General features: G+C 51.9%; 9 protein-coding genes across 9 annotated transcripts; 5 read left to right on the top strand and 4 right to left on the bottom strand.

Annotated features, from left to right (window-relative positions):
* Positions 1 to 496: 496 nt before the first annotated feature.
* BD324DRAFT_579941 (ubiquinone biosynthesis methyltransferase) lies at positions 497 to 1705 on the top strand (the record flags this gene model as incomplete). Its single annotated transcript, XM_022013417.1, has 5 exons — positions 497 to 710; positions 776 to 1105; positions 1157 to 1364; positions 1415 to 1543; positions 1597 to 1705. The coding sequence occupies 5 exons, from the start codon at positions 497 to 499 to the stop codon at positions 1703 to 1705; spliced, it is 990 nt and encodes a 329-aa protein (XP_021870874.1).
* Positions 1706 to 1806: 101 nt separating this feature from the next.
* BD324DRAFT_627212 (secE/sec61-gamma protein) lies at positions 1807 to 2498 on the top strand. Its single transcript, XM_022015976.1, has 5 exons — positions 1807 to 1972; positions 2024 to 2057; positions 2228 to 2315; positions 2383 to 2397; positions 2449 to 2498. Exons 1-5 carry the CDS (start codon positions 1910 to 1912, stop codon positions 2459 to 2461), a joined length of 213 nt encoding a protein of 70 aa, XP_021870873.1. The 5' UTR covers positions 1807 to 1909; the 3' UTR covers positions 2462 to 2498.
* A 141-nt stretch (positions 2499 to 2639) lies between these two features.
* Positions 2640 to 5316, bottom strand: BD324DRAFT_656627 (sulfate transporter family-domain-containing protein). The gene is made up of 4 exons (XM_022018846.1): positions 5082 to 5316; positions 4939 to 5024; positions 4565 to 4878; positions 2640 to 4504 (listed from the first exon to the last, which is right to left on the bottom strand). The coding sequence occupies exons 1-4, from the start codon at positions 5211 to 5213 to the stop codon at positions 2772 to 2774; spliced, it is 2265 nt and encodes a 754-aa protein (XP_021870872.1). The 5' UTR covers positions 5214 to 5316; the 3' UTR covers positions 2640 to 2771.
* On the top strand, positions 5317 to 5751 carry BD324DRAFT_627210 (hypothetical protein). Its single transcript, XM_022015975.1, has 2 exons — positions 5317 to 5492; positions 5537 to 5751. The coding sequence occupies exons 1-2, from the start codon at positions 5362 to 5364 to the stop codon at positions 5571 to 5573; spliced, it is 168 nt and encodes a 55-aa protein (XP_021870871.1). The 5' UTR covers positions 5317 to 5361; the 3' UTR covers positions 5574 to 5751.
* BD324DRAFT_627208 (hypothetical protein) lies at positions 5752 to 8509 on the bottom strand. Its single transcript, XM_022015974.1, has 5 exons — positions 8273 to 8509; positions 8166 to 8209; positions 8035 to 8110; positions 6048 to 7982; positions 5752 to 5995 (listed from the first exon to the last, which is right to left on the bottom strand). The coding sequence occupies exons 1-5, from the start codon at positions 8342 to 8344 to the stop codon at positions 5819 to 5821; spliced, it is 2304 nt and encodes a 767-aa protein (XP_021870870.1). The 5' UTR covers positions 8345 to 8509; the 3' UTR covers positions 5752 to 5818.
* BD324DRAFT_627205 (hypothetical protein) lies at positions 8510 to 13692 on the top strand. Its single transcript, XM_022015973.1, has 13 exons — positions 8510 to 8727; positions 8782 to 10427; positions 10468 to 10557; positions 10595 to 10828; positions 10873 to 11301; positions 11344 to 11395; positions 11444 to 11580; positions 11634 to 12302; positions 12353 to 12711; positions 12759 to 12944; positions 12999 to 13239; positions 13292 to 13348; positions 13407 to 13692. The coding sequence occupies exons 1-13, from the start codon at positions 8702 to 8704 to the stop codon at positions 13685 to 13687; spliced, it is 4407 nt and encodes a 1468-aa protein (XP_021870869.1). The 5' UTR covers positions 8510 to 8701; the 3' UTR covers positions 13688 to 13692.
* A 40-nt stretch (positions 13693 to 13732) lies between these two features.
* Positions 13733 to 15653, bottom strand: BD324DRAFT_642362 (L-mandelate dehydrogenase; the record flags this gene model as incomplete). Its single annotated transcript, XM_022017482.1, has 10 exons — positions 13733 to 13827; positions 13901 to 14192; positions 14251 to 14387; positions 14419 to 14446; positions 14486 to 14533; positions 14584 to 14662; positions 14712 to 14857; positions 14906 to 15066; positions 15119 to 15572; positions 15612 to 15653. The coding sequence occupies 10 exons, from the start codon at positions 15651 to 15653 to the stop codon at positions 13733 to 13735; spliced, it is 1482 nt and encodes a 493-aa protein (XP_021870868.1).
* Positions 15654 to 15950: 297 nt separating this feature from the next.
* BD324DRAFT_627198 (hypothetical protein) lies at positions 15951 to 18355 on the bottom strand. Its single transcript, XM_022015972.1, has 7 exons — positions 18074 to 18355; positions 17577 to 18022; positions 17203 to 17521; positions 17060 to 17155; positions 16950 to 17022; positions 16412 to 16910; positions 15951 to 16364 (listed from the first exon to the last, which is right to left on the bottom strand). Exons 1-7 carry the CDS (start codon positions 18196 to 18198, stop codon positions 15991 to 15993), a joined length of 1932 nt encoding a protein of 643 aa, XP_021870867.1. The 5' UTR covers positions 18199 to 18355; the 3' UTR covers positions 15951 to 15990.
* Positions 18356 to 18392: 37 nt separating this feature from the next.
* On the top strand, positions 18393 to 19436 carry BD324DRAFT_645790 (putative L-cystine transporter). The gene is made up of 2 exons (XM_022017615.1): positions 18393 to 19158; positions 19195 to 19436. The coding sequence occupies exons 1-2, from the start codon at positions 18481 to 18483 to the stop codon at positions 19402 to 19404; spliced, it is 888 nt and encodes a 295-aa protein (XP_021870866.1). The 5' UTR covers positions 18393 to 18480; the 3' UTR covers positions 19405 to 19436.
* The last annotated feature ends 11 nt before the right edge of the window (positions 19437 to 19447 follow it).

Genomic DNA, 19447 nt, shown 5'->3' with positions numbered 1-19447 from the left:
AGGGAAAGGTCAAACAGCTCTTAGGATGACAATAATTAACACAAATCCTTTCCCCCCAATAATGGGTCCGCAGGCGAGAGACCCTGAAACTGCGAGCACAGGATCGGGAAGGTCGAGGAGTCACAAGGGACGTTGAGGCGGGAGGGGACAGATACGATCGCAGCGACGTGTAAAGGTCCTAAATAGTCGGAGCAGCAGGATCTAGAGTACTCTGGACCTAGGCTCTTGTGGTGCGTTGGACATGAGATACATGAGACTCTGTCAGCCAAGCCGCGGTCAAAAACTGAAAAATAATCCATCCCAGAGAAGTTGAGCCGGACGATTTCCGACGGGGTGCAAACCGAAACTACTGTTATCATTAGCTTCTTGACATTCGTACATTTACTGCTATTCATCCAACTCACTCAGCGTAGCGACCTCGGCTGGAGAAGCTATCATCGCTCTTATCATGAGACCAGTCAACACACTGAGAGGCATCGGTCGAGATGTCCTGCAGATGGCGACACCTCGATCGAGAAAGATTTCTCGATTCGCTTCAACGACCCAAGCTTCTAACCCTTCTTCTCCGTCTTCTCCTTCGTCGCCCTGCCCCGAGCCAGTCTCCCACGCTCGACCTGAACAGTCTACACCTCTGAATGAGCCTGGACCTAGTCGACGGACGACACATTTCGGCTTCCGTCAGGTCCCCGAGGAGGAGAAAGAGACCCTAGGTGAGGAGCCAGCGGGAGACGATCGTCTCTAGACCTTGCCTCAGACAGAGCTGACCGATGTCCAGTCGGCGGAGTGTTCAGCTCAGTAGCTTCCAACTATGATCTCATGAACGATTCCATGTCGTTGGGAATCCATCGGCTATGGAAAGACTCCTTTGTTAAATCACTCGTTCCCCGTTTACCTCCTTCTAGACATTCTCCAGGAAACGAGATCTGGCAACCATCTTTCAAATGTCTAGACGTTGCCGGAGGAACGGGAGATATCGCTCTCAGGATTTTGGACCGTGCGAGGGAGCAGTATGGGAATAGGGACGTCGAAGTTGAGATTGTCGATTTGAATCAAGGCATGTTGGATGAAGGTCGCAAAAGAGTAGCGAAGACAATGTACTACAACAGTAGGTCTAGCGATGACATTGCTGTCACTGATCGATCCCTCAACTTTTCAGCTCCGCAGATATCTTTCACACATGGCAATGCCCAGTCCCTCCCCTCGCATATTGCTTCCAACTCCATCGACCTATACACCATTGCATTCGGTATTCGCAATTGTACCTCTCTCCCCGCCGTCCTTTCCGAAGCATTCAGAGTCTTGAAACCAGGTGGCAAGCTTGGCGTTTTAGAGTTCGGCAAGGTTGGGAACCCTCTCTTCGCACAGTCAGTCAATAGCCTCCTCTTCTCATCTGCCATGCTGAGGACCTCTGAAGGATCTACCGACAGTACTCGTTCTCGTTTATCCCCATCATGGGCAAAATACTCGCCGGAGATTCCGAATCGTATCGATATCTCGTAGAGTCGATCGAAAAGTTCCCCACTCAAGAAGAGTTTGCTACTTTGTCAGTATCGATACAGATGGACCCTTCTGAGGCTAACTGACTTGGGCATTCAGGGTCCAACAGGCCGGTTTCCAGACCGGTCAACTGAGAGAAGGAAAGGGCGGAGCTTGGACCGATTTCACAGGCGGTATCGCAACCATGTGGACGGGTGTCAAGGCATAGGTGTATATAACAAGATGACTTTTGCCTCCGTATGCATAGCTCGTAGATTCCAGGATGCCTGCTGCATTATGCCAGATCTGAGGTTTTCCCCGCCACGTGTACCTGCCACTTTCGAAATCCGGGTCCATTGACATCTCAACACCACTTTGACACTGCTACCTTCTTTGAACCTCCCATTCCCCCGTCCCTAGGCTCCATCCCACCATGTCTGAAAAGGCGAGAGAATTCGCAGACGTCCCTCAGCAGTTCATCAAGGAGGGTACTCAGGTGAGATAACGTGCACTTGATGCTTGGGCTTTTTTTATTGACGGAGAGTAGTTTGTCAACCGGTGTACCAAACCCACGAAAGCTGGTATGTCAAGTTCATCCAAACTCATGCGGGCTCCATACAACATGTCATGGGCTCCATGCTGCCACGATACCTCTATCTACAATCACTTCTGGTCCGCACGTCCCCTAACAGATGAGAGGGAGAAGCAACGAGTTTGGTGATTTATCAGGCTGACTCCATCACTACCTTAGAATACATCCAGCTGTGTCGCGCCGTTGCCATCGGATTCGCAGTCATGGGTCTCATCGGGTACTTTGTCAAGCTGATTCATATTCCAATGTGAGTGACTTTCGACTCCAAGAGTCCATCTGGTACCAGCCTCTGACCGTTCGCATTCTTCTATCAGTAACAACATCTTGGTGTAAGTCTCATTTCCCCTTATGACACTAGTTGAGAACTGACATATCTCCAGTGGGGCGGCTTAGAGATGATTCCACTGGGCATGTAGTGTGTTTGAACAGGTTTCTGGACTGTCAGGCTGCAGTGCTCAGATCAGTCCCAGTTCGGGCTGGCTCGGCACACTTTATCTGACTATATTTACTGATCAGCTTCATGGTACGATCGGCTCCTAGAGGTCTGTCCACATGCTTGACTGACAAAGAGCGTCATCATCATGTGCATTCATAAACAGTCACGCGCGACATGCGAACGGCTGTCCTCTTATCATTGTCTACCTGATATGCCCAAATATTTACCCTTCTGATTAACTCATTGTCTCACCTCCTCTCTAACAATCTACGCTTCTATCGACTGAAGTGCATCCGCCAGGTCAAAGTGGAAGAATGGCGTCGCACGATCTAATAACGAGACTCCAGTAGACCGTCGCGGGGTCTCTTCACTGTCTGACTTGGCGAGTTCGGCGGAAGGTTTTGGCTCTGGAGAGTAGGAAATGTCCTTGAAAGATTCTGCCGGAGACGATTGTTGGCTGTCGGAAGACTCGGTCGTTGGGAAGTTTGAGTCATCCCGGGGAACAACCGGTGCGACTTCGATCATATGTTTAGAGCTACTTTCCCCAGTACCGAATCCACCAGCGACCAAGGCTCTTCGAATCCAAGGGGAGAGAATGCCTGTAAAGTGGAATTCAACCTTTCTATCCGCCCATTTTTCGACTTCTCTCCTCGTGTCAATCAAATTCTGAACACCAGTGGTATCGAGATTAGCGACGGCTGCAAAGTCCAAGATGACAGCGCGTAATCTAGGCTTTTGGCCGTTGAGTTGTCGATCCTTCTCAGCCTGTGCTTTGGACGGAGCCGGGTCATTCCATGGTCTATCTCCTTTGGACACGCCATCAAGATGCTTGCCGTGTCGTGTTGTCGCCTTGACGTGTTCGATGATCCTGTCATTGATGTGTGACGCATTTGGGTAGAGAAATGATTCTTCGAACCGATAGATAATGATCCCCGGGGGAGGTGGCTCGACAACGACACCTTGGTTGGTCATTCCGCCTTCGTTGTCGAGAGGCACGAATACATCTCGGACGGTTCCTAGTTCGGGGTTCTCAGGTTGAACTCGCACACGTCCGAGGAAATGACCTTTTGGTCTGGCGATTCGAACGAGGAGCAGAGCGGCAGACGAAGCGAGAGACCAGTAGATACCAGCTTCGATGGAGTAGAAGATTGACCAGAGGACGGCACCGACAAAGATGAGGTACTCGAAGGGTGATACTCGCCAGAATCCAATGGATTGTTTGAGAGGCGTGACGAGATCAGCGACAGCATGTATGATTAGAGCGGATAACGCGGCATTGGGGATCCAGTAGAAAGCTGGAGCGACGGCATACAAGGCGACGAGGACGACAATACCGGTGGGGATACCGGCAGCGGGAGTCCTTACTCCAGACTTGGCTTTGAGAGCTGATCGAGAGAACGACCCGGTGGAAGGGTAAGCCGAGAAGACTGATCCGAGGGTGTTATTGACCCCGATAGCAATGAGCTCCTGATTAGGATTGATTTTGTATCCGTTGAGTCGGCCAAAAGACTTGGCAATGGAAATGTGTTCAAGCAAGAGGATGATTGTGGCGACTGGCAGATGAGGACCAAGAGCACCCAAGAGCTGGCCAGTGATGTATGGCTGTCCGACATGTCTCAATCCTGAAGGAACATATCCTACGAGAGCGATTCTGGGCTTCTTCTCGTGGACGTTGATCCTCCAGGAGGCAATGGTGAAGACAATGATCATGACGGCATGTCGGAGAGCCATGAGGAAAAAAGCAGGACGAGCGAATTTGGGATAACGTTTGGGGAGGTAGGTCAGAGTCCATTTGACACCGTAAAGAAATGCTAGAGCGGTGAGACCAAATGCAGCGTCCAAGCTAGTGTGTGGCAGATTCTTCAACGTGTTGATGATGACTTTGTACGTCGCTGCTCGAGTGTCGAGACGCTTTGCCAGTCCGAAGACAGCTGGGATTTGGCCAGCGGCGATATTGATAGCTGAACCAGTCATAAACCCAGAGACGGCGGGTTGAGGAACTGGAAAGGGAAGGTCAGGGAGGGACAGAAAGCAGGAGGCACACTCAAATTGACACTCACTGAATTCAACGATGAAACCGATCCTCAGCAATCCAATAGCTAAGACGATGAAGCCACAAATAAATGCCAGACAGACTGCGATCTGTGGCGCGCTGTATAAATCTCCAAATTTCTCTTGGACTTTGGCAATGATGTTTCCCGTCTCAAGACTCATGACGGCCACAGGGCCGATACTGACGTCTTTGGAGGTCGCAAAGAAAGCATAGGTCAAGACACCGATGAAGGAAGAGTATAATCCGTATTCAGGTTGAAGAAGAGCCAATTTCGCGTACGACAATGATTGTGGCACAAGGACCATGCCGACGGTGATTCCGCTGATGACATGTCAGTAGTGCTTTGGGATCATCTGTCAATGTGGATATGCAAAGACTCACGCTACCAAGTCTCCATAGAGCCATGTGAAGTTGTACCTTGGAGCCCATTGTATGAATGGAAACAAGCTTTTGAGGTAGTCTCGTCCCTGGGGATTGGTTGGCATCGATCGGGAAGTGAAACGCACGCCCAGAGAAACACTCACGACTGGACCCGCCGCTCGCGTCTTTGATCCTATATACGATGAGACTGTGATGGTCTCTGGATCAGATTCAGAGTACCCCAGGTACTCTCTAGTCTTTCTGACCACTTTTGACTGGAAATCTCCACCAGTCATGATGATGCCCAAAGCGGTGGACAATATGGTCAATGGCGAGGAATTCCAGATTCAAATTGGACGCAGGTCTACAACAGCGATCATACATATGATATTAAATATATATTAACCCGCCCGTCTCAGACTGACTCATTGGTCAGCTTTTGCAATGTCGTCAGCAGTAGCAGTAGCAGCAGCGGCAACAGCGGTAGCAGTATTTTCTTTTCTAAAAGACACCATCGATATCATCATATCACGCCATCGAATTCCACCAATTCAATATTATTATTATTCAATTCAGTCAGTCAATACTGTATGACTGTCGTGGCGACTGATCTCGTCAGCCTCAGCATCCTCGTGGCACTCATCATCATCGTCTGATATGGGGTCGGTTTGGCGACAAGAAAGGGCTGGGACAGTTTGATCACCTCCAAGCAGCAACATAACGTGAAACCCCCCGTGTGGTCCGGCCTACCTTGTAATTTCAAAATAAATACTCGCGCTTATCTATGGTGCTGCACGTGGCTTCCATCTCTTAAGCAAGAAAGTAATGCATCAGATATGATGATTCCTCGGCAGATTAGTTGGCGTGCTGATGCTGGCGGTGGTGTCACGAAGACCTTTTCCTACTCCCGCTTGATCGCCTCCACCTCTTTCTTCATCTCATCTACAAACTCCTCTGCCGATTCCTGCGTCTTGACTTGCAGCGCGTACATGGTAGGCTTGCCTTGTAAGTCAAACCCGACAAACTTGATCATTTTACCCTCCGCACTCGGGTCAAACTTGTCACTGACAGTCATGTTCTGAGGACAAGGGGTAAGTGCCTTGTCTTCACGTCTCGCAGACAGGACTCACCAGCACAATCGCTCCTCCGCCATCGGATCGCATCAACAATCTTCTCTTGATCTTTCCTCCGTCCACCACTTGCTTTGCCCTTTTCAGACGTATGACACCGAGCCCGCGAACTTCATACTTGCCATCCACAAGTTGATGCAGCTTTGTCCGCTTCTCATACACTGTCTCTTCATCCTCTTCTCCCGCACCGACAGCATTGGCGAGATTCGTTGTCGAACCCTCCGCAACCTCTCCCGCTTGAGTCTCTGAGCCAGGCTCAATGGAATCCGCTGCACCTTCCCCGGATTCCTTGGAGGCTGAACTGGAGGATGGCGCTCCGAAACTGAAAGCCGGCTTCGATGCATCAGTCGGAGCCGCAGTTCCAAACGAGAAGGCCGGCTTGCTGGCGCCGAAAGAGAATGACGCAGACGAGGATCCGTTGGTGGCGGGTGCCGTAGAAGCGCCGCTACCAAAACTGAAAGCTGATCCGGACGAGGTTGCAGGCTTGCCGCCGAAAGAGAATGACGGCGCACTTGATGACGGCGCAGCTGAACCATTAGAGGATCCAATACTGAAGCCAGCAGAAGGAGTGGAATTGCCTCCGAACTGGAATCCTACTGGTTTGCCCGGCGTTGAAGGACCCGCCGAAGCCCCACCGAAAGATAGCTGTGGTTTTGATCCCCCTGGACCGAATTTACCAAGCTTGGCTGGAGAAGCGCCTGTAGATGCACTCTCGATATTCTTTGACGGGGTGAAAGACTCGGCTCCAGGAGTCGGAGGATGCAGTGGTCCCGACGGTGCAAAAGAGAATAGGGGTGTTGACTTCGAAGCACCATCTTGGGTGGTACTATGAGATGGCGCTCCGAATGTGAACGGCTTCGGTGCCGGAGTGTCATTCTCTTTCTCCTCCGCCGTTGAGTCGATGACATTCTGCACTATCTTTGACGCCTCTGAAGAAGTCTGTTTCTTTGGGGTTTCAGCAGGAGTCGAGACGCTCGGGGGAGGAACAAAAGCCGGAAATTTGAAGGGTGAGTTGGCAGATGACGAAGACGAGGCGGAAGGTGTAAAGGTGAAACCGCCTGGGGCTGGAGCGGGAGCAGAAGTCGCAGGCTTCGGCAGAGAGAATGTGCCCACGGTGGGCATGCTCGGAGCAGACGGTGCAGAGGATCCATTGGCAGTGGCAGCAGCCGACCCGTCGCCCTGTTTCGCTGCTGGTGGCTTTGAACTGATCGGCGGCCTCCAACCGGAGCCAACGGTTGTGTCCAGATGCTTTTTGTATTGTTCACCTAGTGATGGGAAGACATTTGACAAGTCCACAAAAGGGTCAGACTCAAGGGTCGACGTCAAGAACGACAGGATTGCTACGTTCAGACCACGAATTGAAGTGAAATAGGAAACTTCTTCCTCTGGCGGTGGTGTGGGGAGAGAAGCGACAGGAGCACTTGATTTTGGCGTCTCGACCGGTTTGGGGGCGGCAAGTGTCGTAGACGCGGTAGCTCCAAATGGCGGAGCGGGAGTCGACGCGCTTGCCATGGGCTGCGGCGGTGTCGCGGTAGAAGCTCCGAATGAGAAGCCAGCGAATGGTTTCGGCGGGGCAGGAGCCGGAGTACTTGAAGGCGCTAACTCAGTGTTGGAGGTTGTAGTGCTGGACGGCGGTGCAGCTGAGGCTGTAGATTCAGGCTTCGACGCACCAAACGTGAATGGGGATGTGGTGGCTCCAGCTGGTTTCGCAGGCTGTCCAAAGGAGAAACCAGAGAATGGAGACGACGAAGTTGGTTTGCTCCCAAAGCTTGAGCTAGTAGAGGCAGAAGAAGGGCCAAAAGCGTTTGACTGTGTGCTGGACCCAAATGAAAAAGGTGCGGGAGCAGACGTGGAAGATGAGCCTGTAGACGAAGGTGCAGCCGATGCGGTGTATGGAAATTCATATTGACCTTCGGGCTTGGACCCGAGCATGTTCTGGGGGGAGCATCAGCGTCATCATCCAGAAGATAAGCTTTTGTGGACATACGATACCGCTGGGAGTCAAGGCATGAACTGGCGCGGGAACTGCTGATTGACCACCTCGTTTTGGAAGACCTCTGATTCTGCGTTGAAAAGCGTCAGCCTTGTAAGTCGAGGCGTAAGGTATGAAAAGCGAACTTTCTACCCTCCACAGGTGCTAGCGGTATATCTCTTACTCCTGGCTGTGAGGTGAGGTACAATGTCAGCCGCATGGTCCCATTCAGATCTTCTAAGATCCCCCTCACCTCTCCGACATCCTCTCCGTCCGACTCCTGGTCATCTTTCGTTTTTTGATTCTCTGCGGTCCTTTTCGCCATATTGGGGGTAAAGCTGCGGCCACAGTACGCTTGTCAGATAGGCTACCCTTGCCAAAGTGTACAAAGCTAAATACACGAAAAGCTGAGACTGCTTCAGTCAACGCAAAAGGTCGAAAGTGAATGGGAAAGGTGTTCGTTCGGATGTTGAAATCGAACAGCTTGCAGGCCACGTGGCATACTCCTTAGGGTCGGATTTGCTGGGACGTTGAATGAGAGAGTCAATATTACGCCGTGCAAGCGTGGTAGTGAGACACAAATCACTCTGGAAGATCTCTCTGGGAGCTTGGGCGACGACTCTGCAACCTGGAGAAATCTACGCATCGCCACCTGCTGGACTCTGTCCATTCCAATCATGAAATGGACCCAATTGAGCCCTCATCTGCGTGAGTATATAAGCCTGTTGATGGACGACGACGACGAGCTGATATCCAGCTCAGAGTCATCATGACGGCGGAAGAGACAGGAAGTGCGGCGCGATCAATGTCCACTGAGCCGACAAACGCGAATAGCGAGACGAAGCCTGCCGAAGCATCGTCATTGTCCGATTTGCCGACGCCCCACCGCCCTCCAGCATCATCCTCGATCAATGATCCTGCTTCGGCGATGGACTCCCTGTCAGACCTAGATCCAAGATCTCAAGCTGGATCATCACGGACGAAATACTTTGCTGCGCCGGTAGGTCAGCCGCCGTATGGTTCATCATCGCTCGCGGACCCAACCAGTGTTCATCCTTCATTCCAGCCCTCAGACGATACTACAGTCACAGTCACAGCCGCAAGCGATTTGGAGATGGATGAGTCTATGGAAGCTCCCTATAGACCACCGGAAGCTGTAGAAGAATCTCCAGAGGATCAAGTTCCCGACTACGTCCCGGAACTCATAGCTGAGCATCCTTTGGACGATAAGGAAGGTCCTTCTCGAACTGAATCATGGACCGAGCATGTCGGTGTCGGTCCTAGCCCCTTTGACGATTGGACAGATAACGATGCAGGTGATTGGGGCATGGATCTCGACTCTCAAACTGTGGACAGACCTCAGATCGGACCTGGAGTGCTTCCTAGACGGTGGCTCAAAATGGCTCATAAGCATGATCTCGTTCAGCCAAAGATCGGAACCATCCCAAAAACCGCTCTTGGGTCATTACAGCAACACAAACGCAACGAATCCACCGCATCAGTGGATACGACCGCCGCTCAGTCCGCCACGCGTGAACCTGAGAAGACTTACACGGCCGACGACGTCTGGGCAGCTTGTCCAGGAGGATTGGAGCATCACCATGAATGGTTCTTCTGTGTGACTTGCTGGGGATGGATCAGGATCGTCGCTAGCTTAGGTCCTCTCCCAGATCTCGTGGACACTCAAATTGACCTGTTCAAGCCATCCGTAAACTCTGACGAGACCATCGACACTCGACGCACGAAGGAAAGGGCTAGATTGAACGATCTTCTTTCTTCCAGGGCCGTCGCACCGGAAACACATCATCACCTGCACGAGTTTGAGACTTTAATCGAACCGACGAAGGAATCCCGAATCGAGAGGATCGACGTCAGCAACGACCTCAATACCTTCCCTCATATAAGCTTTGCGGTCGATGAAGATTCCGGATTGGAGACGTTCCCAGAACCAAATTCATCGGCAAGACTCTTCGCCAGTTGTTCTTCCGATTTGTGGATGGTCGTCGATCGCGGTATAATCCCTGGTCAACTGCCCATTGCTTTAGTCAATGCCTTTACGAGGGAAAAAGGAGATAATCCAAACCCAGGAGCGAGCTCCAATGACAGTGTTAGAGATGCTTGGGAACTCTTATCGACTCTACTGTTCAACCCGATATTCAAGGGTCAGCGAGGATGGGTCAAGCTGGAGAACAAGCGATTCCAGAACAAGATTGGAACCACCCTGATGTCGTCCCGCGTCCTACGGCAGATTGGTTTTGGCTGTCAGGAACAAGATGACACGCTTCGCGTCGGACCATTCAGCGCCGGCGAGTCGATCACCCCAGAGCAGGTATCACAGATGGACAAGTATATGATGCGGACTTGGGTTGAGATCGGAATGTATTTGGCAGCGTTCATCGCACGCAATGGTGAGCGACAAGGGTTAGGACATGTTGCTCATGACATCAGACTCTGCCCCGACTGCTGAGCCGATCATAACCATCAAAAGCGTTGAGACTGTCTTGAATTCTGATGCAGAGCTGTCCTTCTATCGAAAGAGTACGTATTTCGCCGATGATCAGGTCTGACCATGAAGCGTCTGCGCCTTATCCAGACTCGAAGAACGCGGCGTTCGAAAGCTTGGGCATCACCAAGCTGGACGAATGGCAGACGGTGGAAAAGGCCTACAAGATGCAGATTACGGATGACGCGGCGAATGTAAAGCTATACTTATCAGCGCTGGAGGAGGTTTCGACAGTCCACATCATCGGTCGAGATAGACTGCAAACGAAGGTCGCGACGGAGAGATCAATGGGAAGATACACTATCGGTGAGCAGTTTACAGATATCCTTCGATACTGAAACTTGCCCAAGCCGATTTGCGAGAAGCCTACTCGAAGATTGGTTTCACCCCCGAGTACGCATCTGAGATCACTGTCGAACCAGAAGAAGCTCCCGACAGTCATATCTTGGAACTGCACAAAAAGGCTTGCATGGCAGCGACGACAGCCGAGCGACGCGAGATCTCTCAAGCACTGGTACTCATCGGTCGCGATCGTGACTCTCAAGAATTGCAAGATCTTGGAAAGTCGGGCGAGACATTCATGTCTCTTGACGATGCCTATGCTGCTTTGAGCGCTCCCCGAGACTCGATTGACGATGGATTGATCATGCAATATCAACTTGCCATTTCAGATTTTCCAGGCAAGACGAACCATTATCGTAATTGCCTGGAAATCATCGCTTCTGCTCCTGGCGAGGAACGGCCCGCTATCAAAATGTTCTTGGAGACGGGCAAGACTGGTGAGTGGCCGGCTGAAGGGAACGGAAATTGAACCTCCGCAGAGCCCGACGTGCCAGTGCGAAAGGACATTCCTGTGGGATTGCAGAACATTGGGTGAGATACCATCGAAGCTGCACGCGGCATGAGCTGACAGCTCCCAAGGAATACCTGTTATCTCAACTCCATCCTCCAATACATTTACTCGATCAAGCCATTACGGGACGAGGTCCTTGCATTTGAGCAAGAGCCGGGATTTCAAGCGAAGCCTACAACGCGTGAGGAAGGGCGATCCAGGCGGTGTGAGTCGTGTCTTGCTGGTAGCGTTGGAATTGCGGCTGACACTCACTGGTAGTCGTCAGACAACTTCGTCTTCTCTTCCTGCAGATGTACAAGAGCGATCAATCGTCGGTCAGACCTGACGAAGAGCTCGCGTATCTCGCCATCACACGACCCGAGGTCGACCAGCTGGTTCAGCCAGCCGTCGCCGCGTCGTCGAGCCCTCAGAAACGGCAGTCCATACTCGACAATATCCCTACCTTGACATCGGGATCACCTTCGTCAACTCGTGTTGCTTCACCTGGACCTTCTCCCATGTCGAGTCCGGATCTTTTTCCTGCAGATCTCAATTCCGTACCGCCTAGCCTTGGTCACCGACAGGAATCTGTTTTGGGCAAACGAGCTAGCACGGATCGCGACGACTCTTCTCGATCCTCCATGGATCACAGTAGGCTCAAATCCGAAGACATCAGCCCGACGGAAACCAAGGGTGACGAAGGCCTAGATGAAGGTTATTTCTCGCTCGTCCCTCAGTCGTCTGAGAAGGCTCGTGAAAGGCTCGGGGAAGGCAATCCTCGCTCTCCTTCTGCCGTCCGAGAAATTGAAGCGCTGAAAATCGGTTCTCCGCCCGATGAAGACCAGAGGCCTGTCGAATCTCAATACTCTCCTCCAAAGGTCCCACCTCCTCTCCCACCAAGACCACACGTAGACAGACGGGACACTCTGGCATCAGGGCTGCGCTTTGGTGAGCTTGAAACCGTACACGTGGGTTGTTTAGCTTAGAAGATCACGTAGGGCTGCAGCAGGACTCAGCCGAAGTGCTGATCAACGTGTTGAGCCAACTGGAGATGGGCTTGGAGAAACCAGCGGTCGCAGACTCTGAGAAATTGCCCAACTTGATCCAACAATTGTTCTCTTGCAAGTATCGCCAACAGCTGTTCTACCAGAGCTCCGAGGGCTCAGCAGAAGGTCAAACTCCTGTCGAATCTGTCTTTGTTCACCCTATCATCGGCGTTGAAGAGGAAGGAAAGGATCTATATGATTGTCTTGCCGAGTTGTACCTTGGAGGTGCGGACATAGAGTACGAAGGCAAGAAAGGGTACATGATGGATCTTATGGACGAGTTCCCTCCCTTCTTGTACATCCAGATGAGGGTGAGCTGGACCATGCGTTGTTCGTTTCATCAGCTGACACGCTTCAGCGATCTCAATTCGATCTCGCTACTGGTCGGGAGCGCAAGCTGAATACTCACATTGGCTTTGACCAAGTTCTTGCCATGGACCGGTTCTTGGCAAATGCTGATGCCAGCAAGCGGGAGCAGTCGATAAACTTGACGCGACAGATGACACAAGCTCGTGCACGCTTGCAGCATCTCAGGAATCACAAGGTGAGGCCAGATGCCAGTTCATCAACCCCGTGGGCTGATTTCCTGCGGCTTCAGCCCATGTCCATCCCAGACACGATCAAGCACGTTCGAGATTCTCTCGGTTTCATCAGTGGAGATGCCGAGTTCTGCATCAGCAGTGACTTTCTGGAGGCGCTCGATGCTGAGGTCGAGATTACGACCGCCGAGATTGCGCAACTGGAGGACCAGATCAAGATCCTAAAACAAAGTATAGAGGGTATATGGACAGGCAGCCAAGACTACGAGTACGAGCTGGTCGCTGTCTTCATGCACCGAGGTGAGTCTTTCGCACCGCTCGATACTGGATCTCGGCTGAAAGTATGGACCAGGTAAAACCAGTGGTGCCGGTCATTACTGGACGTACCAGGCTCATTTGCCAGACAAGAGTGAGTAGCAGTCCAAAAAAAGGACACCCCTCCACGGTCTGGCTCATACCTAGCTTAGGCGAGGAGTTCTTCAAATACAATGACGAGACAGTTACGGTAGTACCTCGATCCGAGGTTTTGCAAGATAGAACAGGGAGCGACGCGAATCCTGCATTGTTGTGCTATGTGCGAAAAGGACGAAATTTGATTGATACACTGCATCGGGAGGTCCTGGAACGAGAAGAGGTGGGAGAAGCACCATCACCACAGGCGCTGGACGTGGGTCAGTTGAAAGTAGACGGGTTCATAGCCAAAGCCTCGGACGACCTCATTGACATGACGGATTATGACAAAACATAGATGTATATGGCATCGACGTGATAGCTGTAACATCTGTCTACACTGCTATATCCTTGAACAGTTGAGATATTCTGGTCCAAGCTGATCGATGTTCGTTACTCCGAGTAGTCTCATGGAGATTTCCAGCTCCTCTCTGAGGACTGAGTGTGGGCAAGTATTTATGAGCCAGCTTGACTTGGGTCCTCAGGGCAGGGACGAGAGCTCTCGACTCACTCATGATTGCTTTCTCTACGCCGTCTGGGCCCCAGCCCGCCGCAGCATAGATGAAAGGTCTGCCCAAGCCGACAGCATTGGCTCCGAGGCAAAGAGCCTTGAGGACATCCGTACCACGTCGGATACCGCCATCGACGAACACTTGAAAGTCTGGTCGTCTCAGGCACTGTGGTGCATTCTCGTTGAGATCGTACAAAGTCTTGAGAGGTGGATTGGCATAATCCAATTGACGACCACCGTGATTCGAGAGGACTACTGCGTCTGCGCCGGCTTGTTGCGCGAGAACGACGTCCTTGAGAGGATCGAGATGTCAGCTTGAGGAATGAGCAAAGCGGATACCTTTGACTCACCTCCCATGCTCCGACACCTTTCAGGACGACCGGTAAGCCTGGGGCATTCTTCTTGATCATCTGGATGTCTTCCCAGGTCAGATTCGTGTCGTGTCGGCTGTGACGGGTGAGCGCTTGCGCTTCTCGTGAGCAGGGCACTGATTCACGGAGAGAGCTGGAATGGAGGACCACGAGTGAGCTTTGTGCCATGAGGCGCCTAGACACTCAGCCACACACGCGGGAGAAAACGACTCACAGGCTGCTTCTCGACTTGCGTATATCGTTCTCGTGTCCGCTTGCCAAGCTGGCGGATTCGTGAATGACTTGCCATTCTCGCAGTAAAAATCAACCCACCACAACGGTATCGACTGTGAGCCATATTGATTGCGCGCCAAGCTCATATGCCTTCCTCACCTCTGCTGCGGCCACTTCACTGTGTCCCGGTATTAGTTGCAAGCTATACCTCAAGGCTCGCCACGCACCGATCAGGTTTCATGTACATCTGCCAAGCGACCTGTTGACCCTTGCTCCGAGCTTTCATGACCTCCTCGAGAGACTTTGACGCTACATGTGATAAGACCTGCAGGATACCGCCCGCGGCGGCGCCTTTCGTGACTGCAACCTCGCCCTAGATTGTGTGTAAGATCGGTGAAACTCCGATGTTCAAAATACTCACCATAGGCTGCACTAGTCCATTCCGAGCTGTTGGTGAGACGTAAAGCGGTATGGACGACGATACGCCGAGGACTTTGGTAGAGGTATCGACATCGCTGACGTCGCGCATGACTCGCGGTCGAAAGAAGACTCGATCGTAGATCGCTGAATTCTCCTTCATTGCTGAAATGGCTCCGATTCAGCTTCGGCCTCGTCTCTGATGATTCCAGCTCACAGTTTTCCCCCTCCACTCCGGTCGAGTAGTAATCCCAAGCTGATGCCGGACATACAGGCCTTGCGTACTTTTCAAAGTCATCCAGGACGATAATCGAGTCGATTCCCAATAGCGAATCTCTAGCTTTCCGTATCCTATCTTCTTCATCACCGTTCATTGTCCGAAATTTGGCAATGGCATCTTCGTCCAATCTTCCCATCCTTTGCTCTTCTCTAAGATTCTGCTCCAATGTCCCGGCAGGATGTATACCCTTGAACAGCTTTGTCACGTCCTTCCCAGCGTGATCAATCAGAATTTGAGATCCCCCGGGATGTCTTTGAACGAAATCCGTCACGTCCCAGACCTCCCCGTCTATCGCGACCCAAAGATTATCGTGCCGGTTGTGTTGTCCCAATTCGAAAGCTGATATCGATCTCTGATCACCTCTCAGCCGAGATGGACCGGCAGACGGATCCTTGGATTCAGTAAGAACGGGCCACGGCCAGCGTATCACCTCATGCTCAGTGGCGTAGAGCAGCGCGGCCCCTCCTGCCATGCCAGCCAGAAGCAAACCAAAGTCTCGAGGACGGGTTCCATTAGTGGATCTGTGACCAAAGATGGACAGTGTCCGACTCCGGTAGACTTTGTTAGACAGCGTACGGCCGCAGCCTGCTACCCATCTCAGGCCCCTCGACGGACCAGCCGGCAATGCCATCTTAGAAATGAGTGTGTGCCAAACGTAGAGCAACTCAACAGTCAGCCAGATCACAACTTTTCGGGATTTCATCATTCCGTTGATCGGCTTTGGCAGATCTCCCGGGTCCGTCTCAGGAATGCTGCCATGGAGCGAGAGAAAAGTACAATTAATACATCAGTCATGGCGCGTGTCTATGCTATAGAGCATAGCTCTCGCCGTGGAATACAACACCTCCTGCGCGGACTCTATCGCTAATGCTCAATAGCGAGATGACATTTCTAGCTTCAGCCACCAGACTCTCCGGACCGCAAGCAATGACTGCCAGTCCGCCGGAGGACACTTCTGCGCCACCATCTTCGACGTCCTGTCTGCTCGGAATTGTCACATGCTTACGTATCAGGTCCGGGACATTGAGCCTTGTGTCGTGTATGATGGTATTGGCAGGTAAGGTATGGTCGGTGGAGACTGCCGAGCTGCCACGAGCATGGATCTCGAGCGAGAATTCGATGCCAAGCCGGCCAGCACGCTCGCTCAGGTATGAGAAGGTGGACGACAAGCCCTCTACAGAGGCTGACTTTGGCGTCAGTGCAAAATACACATGGCCGGCTTCAGCTCACCAAATGTTGCGACCGTCCAGACCGCTGTGACCTTTGTGGGACTAGCACATCGATGACATCGCAACACTTCTTCCATGGTTCCCAGCAGGAATGTCACCCCGCTCCCACCAGCAATTACAAGGACATGATTCGAGACTGCGAGGTCGATCTTCAATCCGCCATAAGGGCCATCAATCATGACTTTGACTCGTTTTCCGGATTCATCGTACTGCTGACCGGATTTCTTCTCCAAGGCCAGGAACAGATCTTGCTCAGATTGCAGATCGTCTAAGTCTGCAAAGCCAATTTGCCGCTCCACCGCAGACTCGTGCAGACGTCGAGTCCAGTCGCCGGCGATACTCGCGTAAAGTACGATGCCTCGCGGACTGCCCGATCCGGGCCACGCCGCCGCATTTGTAATGGTGAAAGGATGCGACTCGAAGATGCCAGGTCCTCGGAAAACACGTAAGAAGACGTGCTGAGTCGGCAACCAGCCATAATCGCAGTCGGGGATGTAGATCTGACCAACATCAGCCTCTACCAGCTGCTTGTATCTCACAAGTGTCTGAATAGAATCAATGGCACTGACCACTGCGTCTTTGATGCGGAAACGAATGCAGCGGACGGCCACGCTAGCCTGTCAGTCAGGCGATAGGACAGTGAGCTTACTCGTAGGTGTAGAGAGCGATGCAGGGGTAGATCCATGGACGAGCATACGGCGTGTGATAGGAGATAGCTGCGAAAAAACCAACGACGAGGAGTACGCTTTGAAGATATGAGCGAAGGTACCACAGCTCCCCCAGGAGACTCACTGGGCTATCCAGAAGAGCTGATAACACATTCTGCGGACGGGCTTCAAGCTCGTGATGACAATACCTCCCAATAATCCATACGATAGCAAACCTCGAACGGTCTTCGTGGCAGTCATCTGATCCCATTGCCCCGTGCTGATGAATTGATTGCACCACAACCCGCCGTGCACCGAGATACACAGAAACAGCACACGTCCCGCCCAACGATGAAGAAAGTTGTAGTTTTCGTAAGACAGGCTTGGGAGAAAGACAGGTAGAGGTAGGGGCGATTTCAGAGAAAGCAAAAAGATCACAGGCAGCGTCGCCACACCAATGAAGCCTTATGAGAGCGCATTTCAGCTTGGGCATGGCGTCAGTGCTTCCTCCAAACTCACCGGCTCGGTTGGAATTGTTCCTGAGTTGGGCACCCGTTGTGAAACAGGCGACAACAGTGCCAGCATAAGCGAGGACCAGCAGCATCTGTGCCACCGAAAGCGACGCATATAGGGTCCGGATGGGTCGTTCGGCGATGTGCCGTTTTTTAGACAACCGCGGTAGGGGGAAAGTCATGTAGGTGAATGACTGCCACAAAGCCCCTAGCGTCATGACCATCCGGGAGGTTGAAGGTCTGGCTAGTGATGGACGAGACGAGCTATCTGCTTCAGCAACTCCATGACCCGGTATCCTGTCCATTCGCTCGCAGACTAGGAGGCCTGAGTACAATCTGCCCGACCGCCACGATCTAAGTATGAAGGGGATGGATGCAATGGTGGTGAATGCCAGGACCGATGTCCAGATGATTGTGAATTTGATCTGCCATTGCGGATCGATCAAGTAAGAGCTGAGCGGTTGTCAACACCCAACACCAGATGATCGAGGCTCTTGTACCTACTCGTAAATCTGAAACTGAGTAGGTATTTGAGGTATGAACCTCCCTACCGGAGGATAGTGGACCGTTGGAGTGCCCAGCATCTTGAGAGGCTTCACGTCCGGTCCTCGACTGATTGACTCATCCATGCGCGTATCTTGCGCTCAATGTCAATACTCTCGACGCCATCCTGGAAACCCTCTCCCCGGCTGGACATCCTCCTCGTCGTCGATACTCAGGAGGCGTCGAATTGCCAACATGATGAAAACGTATTACGCAATCAACTATTTAAGCGCCCGAAATGCCGCAAGACTTGAGGCCTATAAAGTTAAGTTGATGAGCAGCTATATATGGACAGCCAGCCTGAGCGGTAATCGTTACCCAACAAGGAAGCTTCAGATTGGTCTGAGCGACCGGGGGAGGGGATTGACATGGTCGTCGATCATCATCATCCAGTGGCGGACGCCATCGTCTCCCTCACAGGCGTCCTCTACTTCTCTGCATGGTCCCTCTCCTTTTACCCTCAAGTCATCCTGAATTACCGGCGAAAGCAGACTAGCGGACTGTCTCCGGATTTCGCCTACATCAATCCCCTAGGGCATCTCGCTCTCACCGTCTGGTCATGGGGAATGTACTTCAATCCTGTTGCACGACATCAATACCGGGACAGACATGGCGGCCATGCTCCGCAGGTCTCAAAGTCGGATCTCGCCTTTTCACTGCACGCATCTATCCTGTCAGCCATTACTCTCGTTCAAGTCTGGTACTATGGATACAAAAATCGACCACGTAGAAGGTCCAAATCGAACGCGAGCTCTGCGACGGCAGAATCAGAGCCATTACTGGGTCGTACAATCAGCAAGGATGTCTTCCTGCCTGCGGATCCTGTCATCCCCTCAAAAGTTGTCCAATTGGGGATCTACCTCATCCTCATCGCTTGTTTCGTAACGGCAATCATGGTCTGGGCAGGAAGACTGCAGCTGTTAGACTGGCTTTACTTTGTCTCCAGTATGAAACTTGTCATAAGTCTCGTCAAATACATTCCTCAGGTCATTCTAAATTGGCAACTAAGGAGCGTAGAAGGGTTCGCCATTGGGACGATCATTACGGTGAGCCTTGATCTCCAACGCAAACTGACATCGCAGGACTTCATGGGCTCTGTGCTATCGTTCATCCAACTTGTTGTTTCCTCTATCTATATCGAGCACGATCCAACTGGGATCATTGCCAATCCTGTCAAGCTTGGATTATCCATCATCTCTCTTGTATTTGATATCATCTTCCTAGTTCAAAACTACTGGCTTTTCGCTGGTCGGCGCATAGAACAAGCGAATGAACAGGAGGAGAGTGATTGACGAGTTGTGCAATGAATCGCGGATGCATGGTGAAAATCGTATC

This window comes from Kockovaella imperatae, assembly GCF_002102565.1.
Source record: "Kockovaella imperatae strain NRRL Y-17943 chromosome Unknown BD324scaffold_7, whole genome shotgun sequence".
NCBI classification, from domain to species: domain Eukaryota; kingdom Fungi; phylum Basidiomycota; class Tremellomycetes; order Tremellales; family Cuniculitremaceae; genus Kockovaella; species Kockovaella imperatae.
Note: the sequence above shows the minus strand (reverse complement) of the source record. Positions and strands in the feature narration are given on the sequence as shown.

What these genes read in the sequence shown, in the direction of transcription:
- BD324DRAFT_627212 (XM_022015976.1), top strand. Translation starts at nt 1,910, where the DNA reads ATGTCTGAAAAGGCGAGAGAATTCGCAGACGTCCCTCAGCAGTTCATC. An exon ending in TCATCAAGGAGGGTACTCAG is followed by an intron (nt 1,973 to 2,023) that starts GTGAGATAACGT and finishes GACGGAGAGTAG; the next exon opens with TTTGTCAACCGGTGTACCAA. An exon ending in TACCAAACCCACGAAAGCTG is followed by an intron (nt 2,058 to 2,227) that starts GTATGTCAAGTT and finishes TCACTACCTTAG; the next exon opens with AATACATCCAGCTGTGTCGC.
- BD324DRAFT_656627 (XM_022018846.1), bottom strand. Translation starts at nt 5,213, where the DNA reads ATGACTGGTGGAGATTTCCAGTCAAAAGTGGTCAGAAAGACTAGAGAG. An exon ending in CGCGAGCGGCGGGTCCAGTC is followed by an intron (nt 5,025 to 5,081) that starts GTGAGTGTTTCT and finishes ACCAATCCCCAG; the next exon opens with GGACGAGACTACCTCAAAAG. An exon ending in CTCTATGGAGACTTGGTAGC is followed by an intron (nt 4,879 to 4,938) that starts GTGAGTCTTTGC and finishes ACATGTCATCAG; the next exon opens with CGGAATCACCGTCGGCATGG.
- BD324DRAFT_627210 (XM_022015975.1), top strand. Translation starts at nt 5,362, where the DNA reads ATGTCGTCAGCAGTAGCAGTAGCAGCAGCGGCAACAGCGGTAGCAGTA. An exon ending in TATTATTATTATTCAATTCA is followed by an intron (nt 5,493 to 5,536) that starts GTCAGTCAATAC and finishes TGATCTCGTCAG; the next exon opens with CCTCAGCATCCTCGTGGCAC.
- BD324DRAFT_627208 (XM_022015974.1), bottom strand. Translation starts at nt 8,344, where the DNA reads ATGGCGAAAAGGACCGCAGAGAATCAAAAAACGAAAGATGACCAGGAG. An exon ending in GCACCTGTGGAGGGTAGAAA is followed by an intron (nt 8,111 to 8,165) that starts GTTCGCTTTTCA and finishes TTTTCAACGCAG; the next exon opens with AATCAGAGGTCTTCCAAAAC. An exon ending in CCTTGACTCCCAGCGGTATC is followed by an intron (nt 7,983 to 8,034) that starts GTATGTCCACAA and finishes TGCTCCCCCCAG; the next exon opens with AACATGCTCGGGTCCAAGCC.
- BD324DRAFT_627205 (XM_022015973.1), top strand. Translation starts at nt 8,702, where the DNA reads ATGGACCCAATTGAGCCCTCATCTGC. An exon ending in CGCTGTCTTCATGCACCGAG is followed by an intron (nt 13,240 to 13,291) that starts GTGAGTCTTTCG and finishes AGTATGGACCAG; the next exon opens with GTAAAACCAGTGGTGCCGGT. An exon ending in GGCTCATTTGCCAGACAAGA is followed by an intron (nt 13,349 to 13,406) that starts GTGAGTAGCAGT and finishes TACCTAGCTTAG; the next exon opens with GCGAGGAGTTCTTCAAATAC.
- BD324DRAFT_627198 (XM_022015972.1), bottom strand. Translation starts at nt 18,198, where the DNA reads ATGGATGAGTCAATCAGTCGAGGACCGGACGTGAAGCCTCTCAAGATG. An exon ending in GAACAATTCCAACCGAGCCG is followed by an intron (nt 17,522 to 17,576) that starts GTGAGTTTGGAG and finishes CGCTCTCATAAG; the next exon opens with GCTTCATTGGTGTGGCGACG. An exon ending in CTGGACGGTCGCAACATTTG is followed by an intron (nt 16,365 to 16,411) that starts GTGAGCTGAAGC and finishes CGCCAAAGTCAG; the next exon opens with CCTCTGTAGAGGGCTTGTCG.
- BD324DRAFT_645790 (XM_022017615.1), top strand. Translation starts at nt 18,481, where the DNA reads ATGGTCGTCGATCATCATCATCCAGTGGCGGACGCCATCGTCTCCCTC. An exon ending in CCATTGGGACGATCATTACG is followed by an intron (nt 19,159 to 19,194) that starts GTGAGCCTTGAT and finishes CTGACATCGCAG; the next exon opens with GACTTCATGGGCTCTGTGCT.